Source organism: Monodelphis domestica, chromosome 1 (assembly GCF_027887165.1).
Source record: "Monodelphis domestica isolate mMonDom1 chromosome 1, mMonDom1.pri, whole genome shotgun sequence".
Taxonomy (NCBI): domain Eukaryota; kingdom Metazoa; phylum Chordata; class Mammalia; order Didelphimorphia; family Didelphidae; genus Monodelphis; species Monodelphis domestica.
This window is the reverse complement of record NC_077227.1, coordinates 258,166,579-258,181,470: the sequence shown is the minus strand read 5'-3', so window position 1 is coordinate 258,181,470 and position 14,892 is coordinate 258,166,579. Positions and strand designations below refer to the sequence as shown.

Genomic DNA, 14,892 nt, shown 5'->3' with positions numbered 1-14,892 from the left:
GGAAATTCAGAATGAGGGGAAGAAAAACCATGCAGCATCATAATGAGCATTTATAGAATGCTTCACAGTTTGCAGAGTACTTCATAAGTATCATCTCATTTTATTCTTACAATAACCCTGATGGGGGTCAGGTTAGTATTATTATTTCACTGCATTGCAGAGTACATGGAGGAGAGTAAGGTGTAAGAAGTCTAGAAAATTAGTAAAGAAAAAGGTTTTGAAGGATTTTAAAGCCAAAAAGAGAATGTTATATTTGATCCTGGGGGAAAGAGTTTTTTAAGTAAACTGGAGTTGATGAATAGGGAAGAGGTGACATGGTCAGACCTATCCTTTAGGAAGATCAATTTCAGAGTTGAGGATGGTCTGGTGTGGGGAGGGGAACAGACAAGACCATTGCAATAATCCAGTTTTGAGGAGATATGGGCTTGCATCAAGGTTATGACAATATCAGAAGAGAGAAGGAGGTGTAGACCAGAGACGTTGGGAAGTTAGTATCAACAGGTCTTACAAACAGATTAGATATGAGAGGGAGGTGGGGTGAGAGAGAGTAGGGAGTCAAGGATAACACATAGGTTATAATCTGAGAGACTAGAATTGTGCTGCTGTCAACAATAGTAGAGATGTTAGGAAGAAGGAAAGGTTTTGGGGAAAAGATGATGAGTTCAGTTTTCAATATTTGATTTTAAAATGGTTTGATGGAAAACCCACTGAGACCTGTCAAATATGACCACCAAGACCAACCATGGAGACAAATTATAACCTCAACAATTCTCTAGGAATTATGAAGAACTGAGCAGAAGTAAAATCTTAAAGGACATATGTGGTATTTTTATCACTGCTACCAATTGAAGGCATGAACTTAGAAGAGAAAAGAGAATATGGGAAAGAAATAACTGGCTGAAGAAGTTGTTTCACAAAAGATGATTTTAATATCTAAAGCAGGATTTAAGAGACAATAATTTTGGTTTCTGGCTAGAGAGTATAGGTATGGAGTACACCTAACAAGAACCTGGAAGAATACATTAATTCTAAAGAGTTCAAAATCTGATCAAGAGGGATTTATACTGAAAATTGAGGTAGAAGGGGAAAGCATCTCCCTTATGACTACTAAGCCATCTATCACAGGAAGAAACAGATGCCAGAGAACAACAAAAAGAAAAATAATAAGGGGTGGGGTTACTCAGGAATCCTCAGAAGACAGTATTCAGGAAGAAGGGCAGTCAAAATATTTTTGATCTCAGATGTCCATACATGAGTGCGTAGAATATTAGTAGTTAACATTAGGAAGTCAATTCAACCTCAAATTAATATAATTGAAATTTGATAAGACACAACTCATAAGTAGAATACAACAGTGGAAAGGTATATGCCCTGCCTCAAAAGGAACAACTTAGATAGAAGGATTGGTGAAGTAGTGCTGTATTTCAAAAGTATGTATTTCTGTGTGGAAACCCAGGAATGAAAAGAGGAAGCATAGTGAAATACATGGGTGACTATCAAAGAAGGGATAAACAAGAGTGATATTTTGGTAAATGCTTATTATAAACCTACAGAGGTCAGAAGGAAAATAGATAAGGAATGCCACTGGGAGATTATAGGTATTAGGCAGAGAACATTGTATGCAACTATCTATATATCTGCTGAAGATCTTTCACCCTCCAAAATGTTGTAGATGCAGAGATTGTTGTTCTGGTAAATAAGGAAAAATTGGTACCTACAATCAAAATGACTAGAAACCTTGGGAATAAAGGGGAACATTATCTTAGAGTCTGGCAGAGAATAACAAACATAGCCTCACATATTCTCTAGACTTTTGGGAGAATAGATTTCACAAAATTCAAAGAAAGAATAGCCAGGATCTCAAGTCCTAAAATTCTGTGAGGGAAGACAGCTCAAAAGAGATAGAAAGCTCAGGCAACAGAAGTGCTATTTAAGGACAAAAATGGGGTTGCATAAGGAACTCTTTGACTACCTATTAACCAATTTGAAGGGCCAACAGCATATTTATAGACTCTGGAGATTGGCTCTAGAGAATTGATTTAAAGAAAAAATCTCAGCATAAACAATTTATGGCACCTTAGTTCCTTGTTGTGCCATGTGTCTGTAATAAGGTAACACATGGCCAAGAAGTTTAGAGATAGAGATAATTCCTGCACAGGTTATTTATTATTCTGATTACCTTTGTAACAAAGATGGCCAGGAGAATTCCCTGATTTGTTGGACTAGGGTACCTCACAGTTTGAAGGTGAGTCTTGCTGTTAAATGCCTCTAGCACAAAAACTTAGGGGGTTCCCTGATCCCTGTTACAATTATGTAGTTTTGTTTTCTGTTATATCTAGCCTCATTTCCCTAAACAAGCTGAAAAGGTCTCTCCCTGTCTTCAAAATTATCCATAAATAACTGTCTGTATTGATCTGAATAGCCTCACAACATCTGGAATCACAGATAACAAACTTCCATTTCCCTTTATTAAGAGATAGAGGAAATGAACATTCCATTTCTATACTTTTCATCTCATTTAACCCCATTGTTGATATTTAATTATTCGGTTTTGTCCAACTCTTCATGACTCCATGGATTTGTCCATCAGATTTTCTCAGGAAAGATCCTGGAGTGGTTTGCCATTTCCTTCTTCAGTATGTCCCATTTTACAAATGAAAAACTGAAACAAATGGGGGTTAAGTGATTTGCCCAGGGTCACACAGCTAGTGAGTGTCTGAGACCGTATTTGAACTCAGATCTTCCTGACACCAAGCCTCAGTGCTCTATCCACTGCACCATCTTGCTGCCTAACTCATTATGATGCTCAAATATCCCAAAAACACAGATCTGAGGAAATGGGCAATAGAGAGCAACTTGCTAACTATACAATCATTGTCCTAAGACCTCTAGGAAGTAAGGAAAATTGACTAACATGTCATGGGCCTTTCCTGTACAGAAAGAGAAAGCTGGGAATCTAGATTTAGAGATACTGCTCATGCCCACAATTGCCTTGAATGAAGACTTGGAGATTTGTAGCCTCTTCCATTTCCTGAGTTTCCAACAGCTATGAAGAATGTATCCTAACAACTCTGAAGTACCACCTCACACCTAGCAGACTGGCTAGAATGACAGCAAGGGGAAGTAATAAATGTTGGAGGGGATGTGACAAAGTTGGGACATTAATGCATTGCTGGTGGAGTTTTGAATTGATCCAAACATTCTGGAGGGCAATCTGGAATTATGCCCAAAGGGCTTTGAGGAACTGTCTGCCTTTTGATCCAGCCATACCACTGCTGGGTTTATACCCCAAAGAGATAATAAGGAAAAATATTTGTACAAGAATATTCATAGCTGCCCTCTTTGTGGTGGCCAAAAATTGGAAAATGAGGGGATGCCCTTCAATTGGAGAATAGCTGAACAAACTGTGTATGTTGGTGATGGAATACTATTGTGCTAAAAGGAATAATGAACTGGAGGAATTCCATGTGAACTGGAACAACCTCCAGGAATGGATGCAGAGTGAGAGGAGCAGAACCAGGAGAACATTGTACCCAGAGATGGATACACTGTGGTACAATCGAATGTAATGGACTTCTCTACTAGCAGTAATGCTAGTAGATCCAGGGCAATTCTGAGGAACTTATGAGAAAGAACACTATCCACATCCCTAGAAAGAACTGTGGGAGTAGAAACACAGAAGAAAAACAACTGCTTGATCACATGTGTCAATGGGGATATGATTGGGGATGTAGACTCTAAATGATCACCCTAGTGCAAATATTAATAATATGGAAATAGATCTTGATCAATGACACATGTAAAACCCAGTAGAATTGCTTGTTGGCTAAGGGAGGGGGTTGGAGGAAGGGGAGGGAAAGATATGAATCTTATAACCATGGGAAAATATTCAAAATTAATTAATTAAATAAAAAATTTTAAAAATAGAACTATAATATCCAGAACTAGGGAATTTGCAGTCAGCCTATATTCTGCTCTAGTGAGGCCATACCTAGGAAACTGCCATTAGACGAGACCTACATATTAAACATCTATAGTTCTTTCAGTCATCATACATCTGATGATTTCAAGTCCTATCTCTAGCCCTGGCAAACTACCTCTGGGTACTCACATACTTGTCAATATCCCACCTAAAATGGCAATTTTCAAATATTTGTAGATTGTCCCTGGGTTGAATTCTAGTCTTCAGGACATAAAGATGTAGAAGACCATGTCCTCCCAAGTGACGCGCAGCTTATACTGAGCTAAATTTATTTCTGGGGAGTGAAAAAGAAAAAAAACAACCTCATGAATTCTTTATTTTTTAAACCCTTATCTTCTTAGAATTGATACTAAGTATTGGCTCCAAGGCCCAAGAGTGGTAAGGGCTAGGCAATGGGAGTTAAGTGACCTGTCTACGGTCACATAGTTAAGAAGTGTCTGAGGCCAGAACTGAATCCAAGACCTCTCAATTCCAAGCCTGGTTCTCCATCACTGAGCCACTTTTAGCTGTTCTCTAAAGAGTACTTTGTAAGATGAATGAATCCATTGCTCTCAACACTTGTTTGGAAATCTGTATACACTTTGGTTAATGGAGGGACTATCAAAGTCAAACGAAGTCTCCATTTTCCTCTAGGAAAACAAAAAGGAGGTGAGCTTAGTTTCATTACATGTAAAGGTCTGGGCCTGATGCAGTGAGGGCCTTCCTCTGAGGATTCCTTCAATAAATGGAATAGGACCAGCGCTGATGCCAAGGGCCAACATCTCTAGACGCCTGGGATTTTTCTTTTTTAAACATAGGTTTGATACCAACACACATAGCATATAACCTTAATATCCTAAATCCTGAAATTAAGCACCTACTTTCTCCCTTATGACTCACATGGGCAGTGTACTTGACATAATGAGTCTGTCCACTCTGCCCAGCTGGTAGAGTGGCAGTGCCAGGGTACATTACAAATCTCCCCAGTGCTAGTGGTCTGCATGCATTACGGTTTCTGAAAGCCTTGTCAAGGGGCAGCTAGGTGATTCACTGAAGAGAGATCCAATCCTGGAGAAAGGGTGTCCTGCGTTCAAAAGTGACTTCAGATACTTCTTAGCTATGTGACCCTGGGCAAGTCACTTATCCCTAACTGCCTAGCCTTTATCACTCTTCTGTCTTGGAACTGATGCTTAGTATTGATTCTAAAACAGAAGGTAAGGGTTTAAAAAAAAATCTTGTCAGTTCTCACCAAGCAAGTAGCACATAGAAAGGAGTCTGGAGATCTTGACTCTTGTCATCAGGAGTGGCCCCATACCATTCACTGAAGAAATCCCCTGGAAATCTATGGACTAAGAATTTGAACCTTCACTCAAATGACTGAGCAAATTTTCATGGTTTCAGAAACCCTCAGACGTCGGAGTAGGAAGAGTTCTAGAATTCAGACCCATTCAGAGCACCTGTATTTGGATCCTAGCTCTGTTACTTACTATCCATGTAACCTTAGGCAAATCACTTAAATTCTCTAGGTTCACCTTCTCTCGGTTGCCAGGTAATGGGGTTGGATTGTGTGGTGTTTAGGCTTCCTTCAAGTTCAAAATCTATGATCATACACTTCTGTTTCCTTTACTGAAGAGAAAGATTTTTATTCTTGGAGGCACAGATCATAAATTTTAAATAGAGAATTAAAATTAAAATTCAGTGAAGAGAGGCAAGAAGCAATAATAGAATTAAAATTAAGAGCTAAAAACAATTAAGACTAAGGAGCAAAGGTAGTTTGGCCATTAGGAGTTACTTATCTCTTATTATTTTGTTCCCTCCCACCCTTTTTCTCACTGGGGAAAATGTAGACTTTCCTTGTAGGTCCCTGGCAAATGCTTGGATACTATCTGAAACATCTAATTCCAGGTCCCACCGTTATCATCCACCAGAACTTCCTGGAATCGGGGTCGCTCCAAGGCTGCCGTGGCACAAGTGATGATGGCTTCAGTTCGGATCCCAACCTGTACACTCTTTAAGTTCCGTGCCAGTCCCTCCACTGTAGCATCTTTCCACTGGGGAGCTGAAATGAGGCATGTTACAATTAAATAGATTTTAAGAGCCTGAGAAATATTAGCTTTTTTTTTATTATATCACTTCATTTCTTAGGCTAGCATCATAGCCAATGAAATGACATAGGTCAATGGCCCTCTCTCAACGCCTAGAGACCCTGACTCTTGGTCAGGCAGCTCCATAAAAAGAGTTTTAGTTTCATTATTCAGCCCTTCCCTTGAACATTCCCAAACTGAGACTTCTCTAATTGGTAAACAGTTCATTAATAGTTGGTCCATCAACCTATCCATCCTTCCCCATCCCCACATCATGCACAGGAAAAGGACTCTTGTACTCTTCATTTATTAACCAAATTCTGTTTAAAAGGGAAAACATTCCTGAGGATTCCTAAGAACAAAGAAAATCTAAAAAGCAGTAGGCTGGATAGGATCTCTGATCCAGATCCCAGATAAAAGTAATTCTCTCTAACATACAGTAACTGGGGTCTTTCTACTCCAGGGTCCTGATATAAGAATTAGTACAATGTATGAAAAAAAAAATTCTCATGGGAAGCTAGGGTAGCATAGTGGGTAGAGTGCCAGGCCTGGAGTTAACAGAACTTGGGTTCAAATCTGACCTCAGACACCTTCTAGGTATGTAACCTTGGGCAAGTCCCTTAACCCCAGTTGTCAAGTCCTTACTGCTCTTTTGCTTTGGAACCAATATATAATAATGACTCTAAGGTGGAAGGTATGGGTTTTTAAAAAATAAAAAATTCAGAAAGGGGGAGAACTTGGAGAAAATTAAAAGATTGGGCACTGTGCCATACTCGGGTTACCAAGAAATCATCTTTGATTTCCACTGAGGACACTTTGGATTACTTTTTTTTAACCATTTTTCCTAACCTCATTCCAGTATAGGCCCACTTTTGCTCTGGCATCCCATTGATCCTAAGATGTAAGATCCTTTTGGTTTGACTCCTCTTTTCATTCTTCAATTTCATGTCATCCTTTAGTGCTAAGGGAGCCTTATACTTAATCTACTTCCTGAATTTCACCACACATACCCCCACAATTTTAAAAAAATAAACAGGTTTTCCTTTTAAGATTTCTTTGAGCTGAATGGCTCAATTCATCTTCTGTCATACTTTTTGAGCCCTGCTGTAAACAATCTTCCATTGGTTCTTGATTCTCCCTGTTATAAAAATAGTAGAATCACAAAATGTCTAAACTCAAAGAGACCTTATAAATGATCCAGTCCACTCCCACCCCAACTGTACACATGAATAACTTGAGAGCCAAAGATGAATTGATTTGTCCCAAGTCATCCAATTATCAACTGATTAGAGGTAGGACTTGAACCTAGGTTTCCTGATTCTCTAGTCCAGGGGCTTTTCACTATATCATCCAACCTCCTAAGTAGACAGCCCTCTGCCAACACCAACAAGGCTTTCAGCCTCTCTCATGGTTCTCCTGGTCCTTTTGACAGTTGCAGGGCCAGTGTCTTTTCTCAGAAACTGTTAGTAGAGCAGACTCCTCATTAGAAGAAGCAGTAAGGTATAATAGATAAAGGACTGGCCTTGGAATGAGCCTCTCCTTTTAAAGCTTAAAACTTCACTAAGGGGGGAAAAATCCAAATCTTCTTTTATAAGAGAGAAATTTGAGGCCCAGGAAGTTTAAATAACTTGCCCTAGATCACTGAGGTCCTCTGACTCTAGAGCGAGTGCTCTTACCAGAAACAAGATGGAAAAGAACATCAGGGAGCTTGAAGGTAGCAGAGAGTTCCCAAGCAGGCAGAATAGCAGGATGAAGGGAATGGAATCATTTCCTAAGGCTTCTTCCTATGGCAGGACATTGACATATGTGGAGGCCAGCTAAGAAGAGACCTTGAGTATCCTTTGGATAAGCTCATCTCTACTTTGTCCCTCAGTTTCTGGAAATTCTCTGTGAACCAGTTCTTAGTCTTGGTAGAGAATTCACTTCCCTTTTAGTTGGGTGACTGTTGGCCTTAGCTTTGTCAGCTAGAATGTCAGAGAGATCCTTTACCTTCTCTTGGAATTTATCCAAACCCTCTGACCAGCTGGATAAAAGGCTCAGGCCTGTTGCTAAGGGAATCAGAAGTAGGGGTCAGAGGAAGATGAAGAGGAGGATAAAGGAGGGGATGAACCGGGGCAAAAATTGCTTCTGGAACTGTAGGAAAACAGGGACCAGGCAGGTTGGAATGAGAGTACTTACACATGATTCATTTCTTAAAGAGCCTGAAGAAAAGGATTTGTGTTTTGTTACCAATTTCTAAATTTAAATTTAAAGTAGTTTAAATTTAAAATCTAAATTTAAAGTAAATAAATCACTCGTGGCATTCTCTTGGAAGGCAACTAAGGATTCTTATTCACTTAGTGATCATTTATTGTGAACCTTATTATTTAGAATTTGTAGCTAGGTGTAGCTAGGACTGTTAGCTAGGATTAATATTGGGAAGATCTGAGTTCAAAGACCTGAGTGACTTAGCCATTGAGTCACAAGGAAGTCTCTTTTGTGTCCTGGCTTCCCAATCTCAATCACCTTTCCCATCTGTAAAATGAAATAATAATTCTATAGCACTTGTAGTATCTATCTTACTTGGGTTGTTGCAGAGATCACATGAGATAATATATGCAAAACATTCTGCAAACTTGTACCAAAAGTCATAGTGTGATCTGAACTATTCTAAGACTTTTGGAATACACTGTATACATATCAGGTAACTTTCTTTTTTAGAACTCCTACTTTCTGTCTTTAAATTACATTTAATATTTATTAATATTAATAATAAAAATAAATTTTGATTTTAAATTAAATGAGTTGGATTTATATGAGGCAGAGTTGTATAAAACCATCAGCCTCAGTGCCTCTTCCAAAGTCATCAAAGTCAAGTGGTAAGAAAAAAGACAGAAAAATAAAAATCATTAAAATTATTAGTATTATTAAATTAAAAATAAAAATAATAAAATTAAAATTCTGTGTTAAAATCAACAATAAGTATTGGTTCTAAGGCAGAAGAGTGATGAGGACTAGGCAATTGTGGTTGTGACTTGCCCAGGGTCAGATAGCTAAGAAATGTCTGAGACTGGATTTGAACCCAGGACTTCCCATCTCCAGGCCTGTTTCTCTATCCAATGAATCATCTAGATTCCCCCAGGTAAATTTCTAAGCCTATAAATTAGAGATAAGTTGCTAGTTTGCCTTAGAAGGAATTTCTACATCTGGAGAAATCAGAAGTTTGGACCTCTCCCTTACCTTTTCTCCTACCCCCTCTTCCCCACCTCCCAAAAATATCTTTGATATCAGCAAGTTATTTTCTGATACAATCCCTGTCCTGAAGGCCTAGGGAAATTTTGTACATTTTTATAAGATAGAGGAGAAAGTAGACGCAGTATTCAACTCCTGGGCCTTTGCCTCATGGGAACTTCTCCAGGCACAGCACTGCTCTATGGAGGAGATCTTATACAGAATGGAATTCTCCTAGGGGCACTCACATATAATCCAGGCATTCTTCCAATCCTGTAAAATGTTCCTGAGGACCTTCATCTCCCAGGGCACATCCTCTTCCATTTTTGTTATAAAATCTTTCTTTCCTCTTCTGGTCTTGGTAGAAATAATGTCTTGGGACATGAGCGTGAGGTCCTTGGCTGGGGTGGGCAAGGAAGTCCAACGGAAGGCTCCCTTCTTGGGCCTGGGAACTGTCCCGATAAGAGAGAATGTGACTATTTATTCTAACTGGCCCCACATTTTTGTCCTTCCTGCCCCTTAGATACAATCATACCACCTGGCAGTTACCAATACTGATTAGAGGCAGCCAAGAGACCCCCCTGGCAAAACCTCAAGACAAATTATATTCTTTTGATTACATGGCACCCAAGGAATGAGGAACAATATATATATTAATAATGGATCTCAGTGGGAGAAACCAAGAGTCCTGAATAGAGATATAAAAATTACAGGAATTTTGAAACCTCTAGGTTGTAGGAGCTAGGGTGTAGGAGCTGGAGAGTTATTTTTCTTTTTTTAAATTGTTTTGTGTGTGTGGGTGTGTGGGTGTGTGTGTCTATGTCTGTGTGTGTGTCTGTGTCTGTGTGTGTCTGTGTGTCTGTGTGTTTGTGAGAGAGAGAGAGAGAGCAATGAGACTTAATCTTTTATATGACAAGTATCCCTATGTAATAAATAGACAACTTACCTATAATGGCAATACTATGGTAGAATAACACAATGAGTAGCAATCAGTAGGGAGAGAAAGATAGAGGAAATTCCTCTCCCATTTTGTCCTAGGTTTCTGCCTTGCTAACAACACTAGGTGAATGATAATTCCAGTTTATAATCTCTATTTCCTTTCATTTATCCTATTTCACTTGAAGCTGTCAAAAGTAAAATTACTAGACTTATAATTTTCTGGGGAGAACCATTATTCAGGCCCTTCCCTGCTTTCTGCCTCACATTAAGGTGGAAGTTTTTTTCTTTCTACTTTTTTAATACAAATGTGTGTTATATATTTTAAAAGAAATTTATTTTTAATGTTTTCTTCTTTTTAAATCATGAGTTCTAAATTCTCTCCCTCCCTCCCTCCATTTCCCCATCCACTGAGAAGACAAGCAATATGATATCAATTATACAAAACATATTTCCACATTAGCCATACTGCCAAAAAAGTTTTTTTAATTAAGAAAGCAATAAAATTGTACTTCAATTTGCATTCAAAGTTCATCAGTTCTCTCTCTCTGAAGGTGGATAGCATATTTCACCATGAATTCTTTGGAATTGTCTTGGAGCATTGTATTGATCAGAGCAGCCAAGTCTTTCACAGGTGATCATTATTACAATATTGTTGTTACAGTGTACAACGATCTCCTGTTCTTCTCACTTCATTCTGCATTGGTTCATAAAGTCTTGCCATGTTTCTTCTGAAACCACCCCCCTTGTCATTTCTCATAGCACAGTAGTACTCTATCAATCATATACCACAACTTGTATAGCCATTCCCAAATTATGACCTGGATTTCCAGTTCTTTGCCACCACAAAAGAGCTGCTATAAATATTTTTGTAAAGGAAGAAGGGGGAGAGAGAGAGAGAGAGAGAGAGAGAGAGAGAGAGAGAGAGAGAGAGAGAGAGAGAGAGAGAGAGAGAGAGAGAGAGAGAGAAGTGGGGGAAGGAAGGAAGGAAGGAAGGAAGGAAGGAAGGAAGGAAGGAAGGGAGGAAGGAAGGAAGGAAGGAAGGAAGGAAGGAGGAAAGAAAGAAAAAAGAAAGGAGAGAAGGGAAAAGGAAGGAGGGAAGGAAGAAAGAGAAAGAATGGAAAGAAAACTTTTAAAATCTTTTATTTTAGATGGATCTGTGATCTCATTTTAAGCGGGGGAGCTTCTTCCCCTTCCCGCAACTTCAGTTCATTCCTTAAATCAAAAAAGGGAACAATTCAATTCTCTGAGGAAGCAAACTAATTACACTCTCGGATGTTCAGTATAATTGTGGAATAAAATTCATAGAGAGAAGATTGGGGGATGTCTCTCTCTTTAGCCCTCTGTCTGTCTGTGTCGTCTTTCTGTCCGTGTGTGTCTGTTTTTTCCTCCCCACCCCCCACTCCCACCCCCAACTTCAATAAATCAGGAAAATGAGAGATAGAGTCTCTCATTTTCTCATTTAGAGTCCCAAAATAGAAAAGATTGTGAGCTGGGAATTGCCTATGGAGATGAGCACTGCAAGAATTCTCTTCCCATCAATCACAAAGCTTTGAAAGGAGACTTGAGAATCTCTGACATACTCAAATCCATCAGTGAGTTAGAGGGATATCTACTCCAAGCATGTGAAGACAATGGGTGGATGAGAACAATTTATTCTAATGGCCATGAAGGCAACTGAAACAGGCTCTGAGGACGCTTAGAGCTTGGTCAGACATTGAAGACACCAAAGCCTTGTACTGCATCCCAAGACATGGCCAGCTTTTCTGTCTTTTGTCTCGCCTCTGGACTCTGATGACTCTGGAAGAGAGACTGAGGCTAATGGCTTTATACAACTCTGCCTCATTTAGATTCAACTCATTTGCAAATGAAGACATTGCCTCCTCAAGTTTTTGATCCTCTTTCTAAACAAGGACAAACAAGAACAGTTTTGAAAGGGAACTATTTGACCAATAGGAGATGCTGCATCAAGAGACATACCAAAAAAAAATAAGATATGCATTTTATCTTCAATTTAACTTCATCCATTAACTTCAACTTAACTCCATCCTTGTTTTCATGATCCTTTTGTTTCTAAATCCATAACATAGATATGATGTTATTTTTGCCTTTTAACTCCAAAGTTGTAGTCAGCATCTATATTATTGACTTTGGATCTTTGCCTTCCTTTACTCTATCTAACATGTTATTATTCTTTGATGTAAAACATCTGTGGAGATCTAGACATAAAGGATGTTACTACTATATTCAGAGACTTTTCAAAGAGATCTCTGGGCAGTATCAAAACTAGCCAAAAAGAGTGATTAGGGAAGAAAGAGGTGATACCATTCCCAGTATTAGACTGAGTTGATGTAAACCTAGAGGTTAGAGCACTAGGTTACAAAATAAAGTATGTCAGGGACAATGTCCTTTTGAGAGCTAGACCATTGTTATCAAATTGGTTGCAATTCTTTTGAACCGAGCACTTATCCTGACTTCTCGCTTAGCAAGCTCCCTAGATAGCTTTATATAACTTGTAGAATGAAGGCATGCTTTCAGGTTTGGAGCAGAGGCAATCACTGAGAGCAAAGGGTAGTATGGCCCAAAAAGGAAGACTGAAAGGGGACTAGCCCAAAAGAGAAGATCAGAACATGCAGTTAAGATTTTCCAGATCTTTACTAAGATGAGACCTATGTCTTCTTCTATGGTTAGTCTTGAGCTATCTAGTTTATAGATATTATGTCAGGTTTATATTAACTAGGTACATGATAACTACTGAGATTTAAAATTTCCACAGGTAGAATATTAAAGAAGATGATGCTTTAGTATTTGTGGGAAGAGATCAGGTTAATTGCCCTTATTTGCCCTGGCTTATGAACCAATAATTTAAATTGAACCACCCACATCACTAGAAAAATTGCTTTTATTATCACCACCCTTAATTGGTTTCCTCCTTACATTTTAGAGGTTGATGCTCTTGACTCCATTCTTCTGGACCTTTTGGAAAGATCTTTGGAAAATGTTTGTAGTACCGATTGCGGTTTTCCAAAAGGATCTCATTCTCCACATCATTCTGATGGACAATCCGAACTAGGTCTGAATGGGTATAAAAATGAATGTCATCGTAGGACCTACTTTCATTTCCCCCCACCCAAGTCCACCTTCTCTCTATTCCTCCAATTTTCTAGGCTCAGTGATCATGCCTAATTTCTGCCTTCCCTAAGAACTTGAGGAAACCCCTTAAGGACATCTATAGTTGGGGGTAATATAGCTATAGGGAAAATTGGGGCTGAAATGGCGATGAGAATCATAAGGATGTGATGATCTAGTTCCCAGTGAGAATCAGTATATAAGGACAGGGCCTATTTTACCAGTGGGCACAGTTTTGGGTTAATATCTAAATCTATATTGAAAGATTAATGGATAGTCTTTCTGACTCATGATTGCCAGATATTTTAAAGATGTATCTTTTCAAGAACAACTAAGCAAATTTTGATGGGGGTTGGGGAGGAATATCAGAGAGCAAAAGAGAAGTTCATAGCATGGCCAAAGAGAAAAAAGATCTCAATAGGGTACCATAGTGTAGTCCCAGGGCAATTAAAGAGTAGTAGGAAGACTTTGGATAGGTGGGAGTCAGATGTATCTCAAGAACTCTAGAAAGAGAAGGGGAGTACCAAAGACAAAATATTTTGGTTCTGTAGTTTTATCCAGGGTTATCCCCCATAAGACAAAGTAGAATGAGCAAGAAGAAATAATAAACAAAAAAATTACTATCCAATCACTTCTATTTCCATCTATATAAGATAGAACCTTCCATGATTCTTCCTCAGCCTCTGAATCATTCTCAGGGTCATATCAGAGACAAACTAGGAACCCTTTACTTGGATCATGGTCCCCAAATCCCTCTATCCATTGTCTCCCTCATCCCAGCACTAAGAGCCCTGGCTCTATTACCAAAATAAATATCCTGTTCAAAGGCATTGTCTGTGGAGTAAGCATATTGTCCAGCTCTGGGTGTCATCTGTCGAGGCGGTTCTGAAAGTCGGCTCCGGAACAAATTGCACTCAGACATTATATCGTCAACTGTCTTATTGTAGCCAGCCATGATCTCGGGTCTCTTCTTAGGTGGTAAGTAAGCAGGAATTCTTGGCAGAGGGAAGGAATGGAGGAGGAAGAGGGATGTTAAAGGGACAGAATGGACAGAGAAAGAAGCTTCCTGTCTGCATGGGACAGGGAGAGGAAGGCCACCATTGAACACAAATAGGAATTCTTATCTCCCCAGGATAACAAAAGATCATCCCCCTTTGCAAACATGAAATGAGAACTGTGGACACTTAGAAGGGAGTGGGTTGTACTGTTGACCTTTCCATCCAATTCGTTAGATAGCTCAGTAGATAGAGTGGTAGACCTAAAAGTCAAATCTAGCCTCAGACACTTACTGTTATGACCCTGAGCAATTCACCTAACTTCTGTCTGCTTCAGTTCCCTCATCTGTAAAATGGGGATAAAAATAGCATTCATCTCTCAGGGCAAAGACAAAACAATGTTTATAAAGGACACAGTTTACAAAATTAAAGTACTAAATAAATTCCAGATATTATTATTATTATTATTATTATTATAGTGTTTCATTTTTCCTACTAAGTAAATCCTATACTTTCCCTACTAAGTAAATCCTATACCATTTACCATTAGGAAGTCTTACCACCAGTAAGATTGCAC

The 14,892-nt window shown here is 38.9% G+C and overlaps 1 protein-coding gene across 5 annotated transcripts in view; it reads right to left on the bottom strand.

The window, feature by feature from the left end:
- Positions 1-14,892, bottom strand: part of HEATR4 (HEAT repeat containing 4) — a 105,956-nt gene that overhangs the window by 62,470 nt on the left and 28,594 nt on the right. For all 5 annotated transcript variants that reach the window (XM_007472863.3, XM_056810696.1, XM_007472868.3 and 2 more), the window contains 4 exons: positions 14,125-14,315; positions 13,129-13,266; positions 9,504-9,707; positions 5,874-6,020 (listed from right to left, as the gene is read on the bottom strand). In XM_007472863.3, coding sequence (XP_007472925.1) covers positions 5,874-6,020; positions 9,504-9,707; positions 13,129-13,266; positions 14,125-14,315 — 680 coding nt within the window. The remainder of the gene's footprint in view (positions 1-5,873; positions 6,021-9,503; positions 9,708-13,128; positions 13,267-14,124; positions 14,316-14,892) is intronic.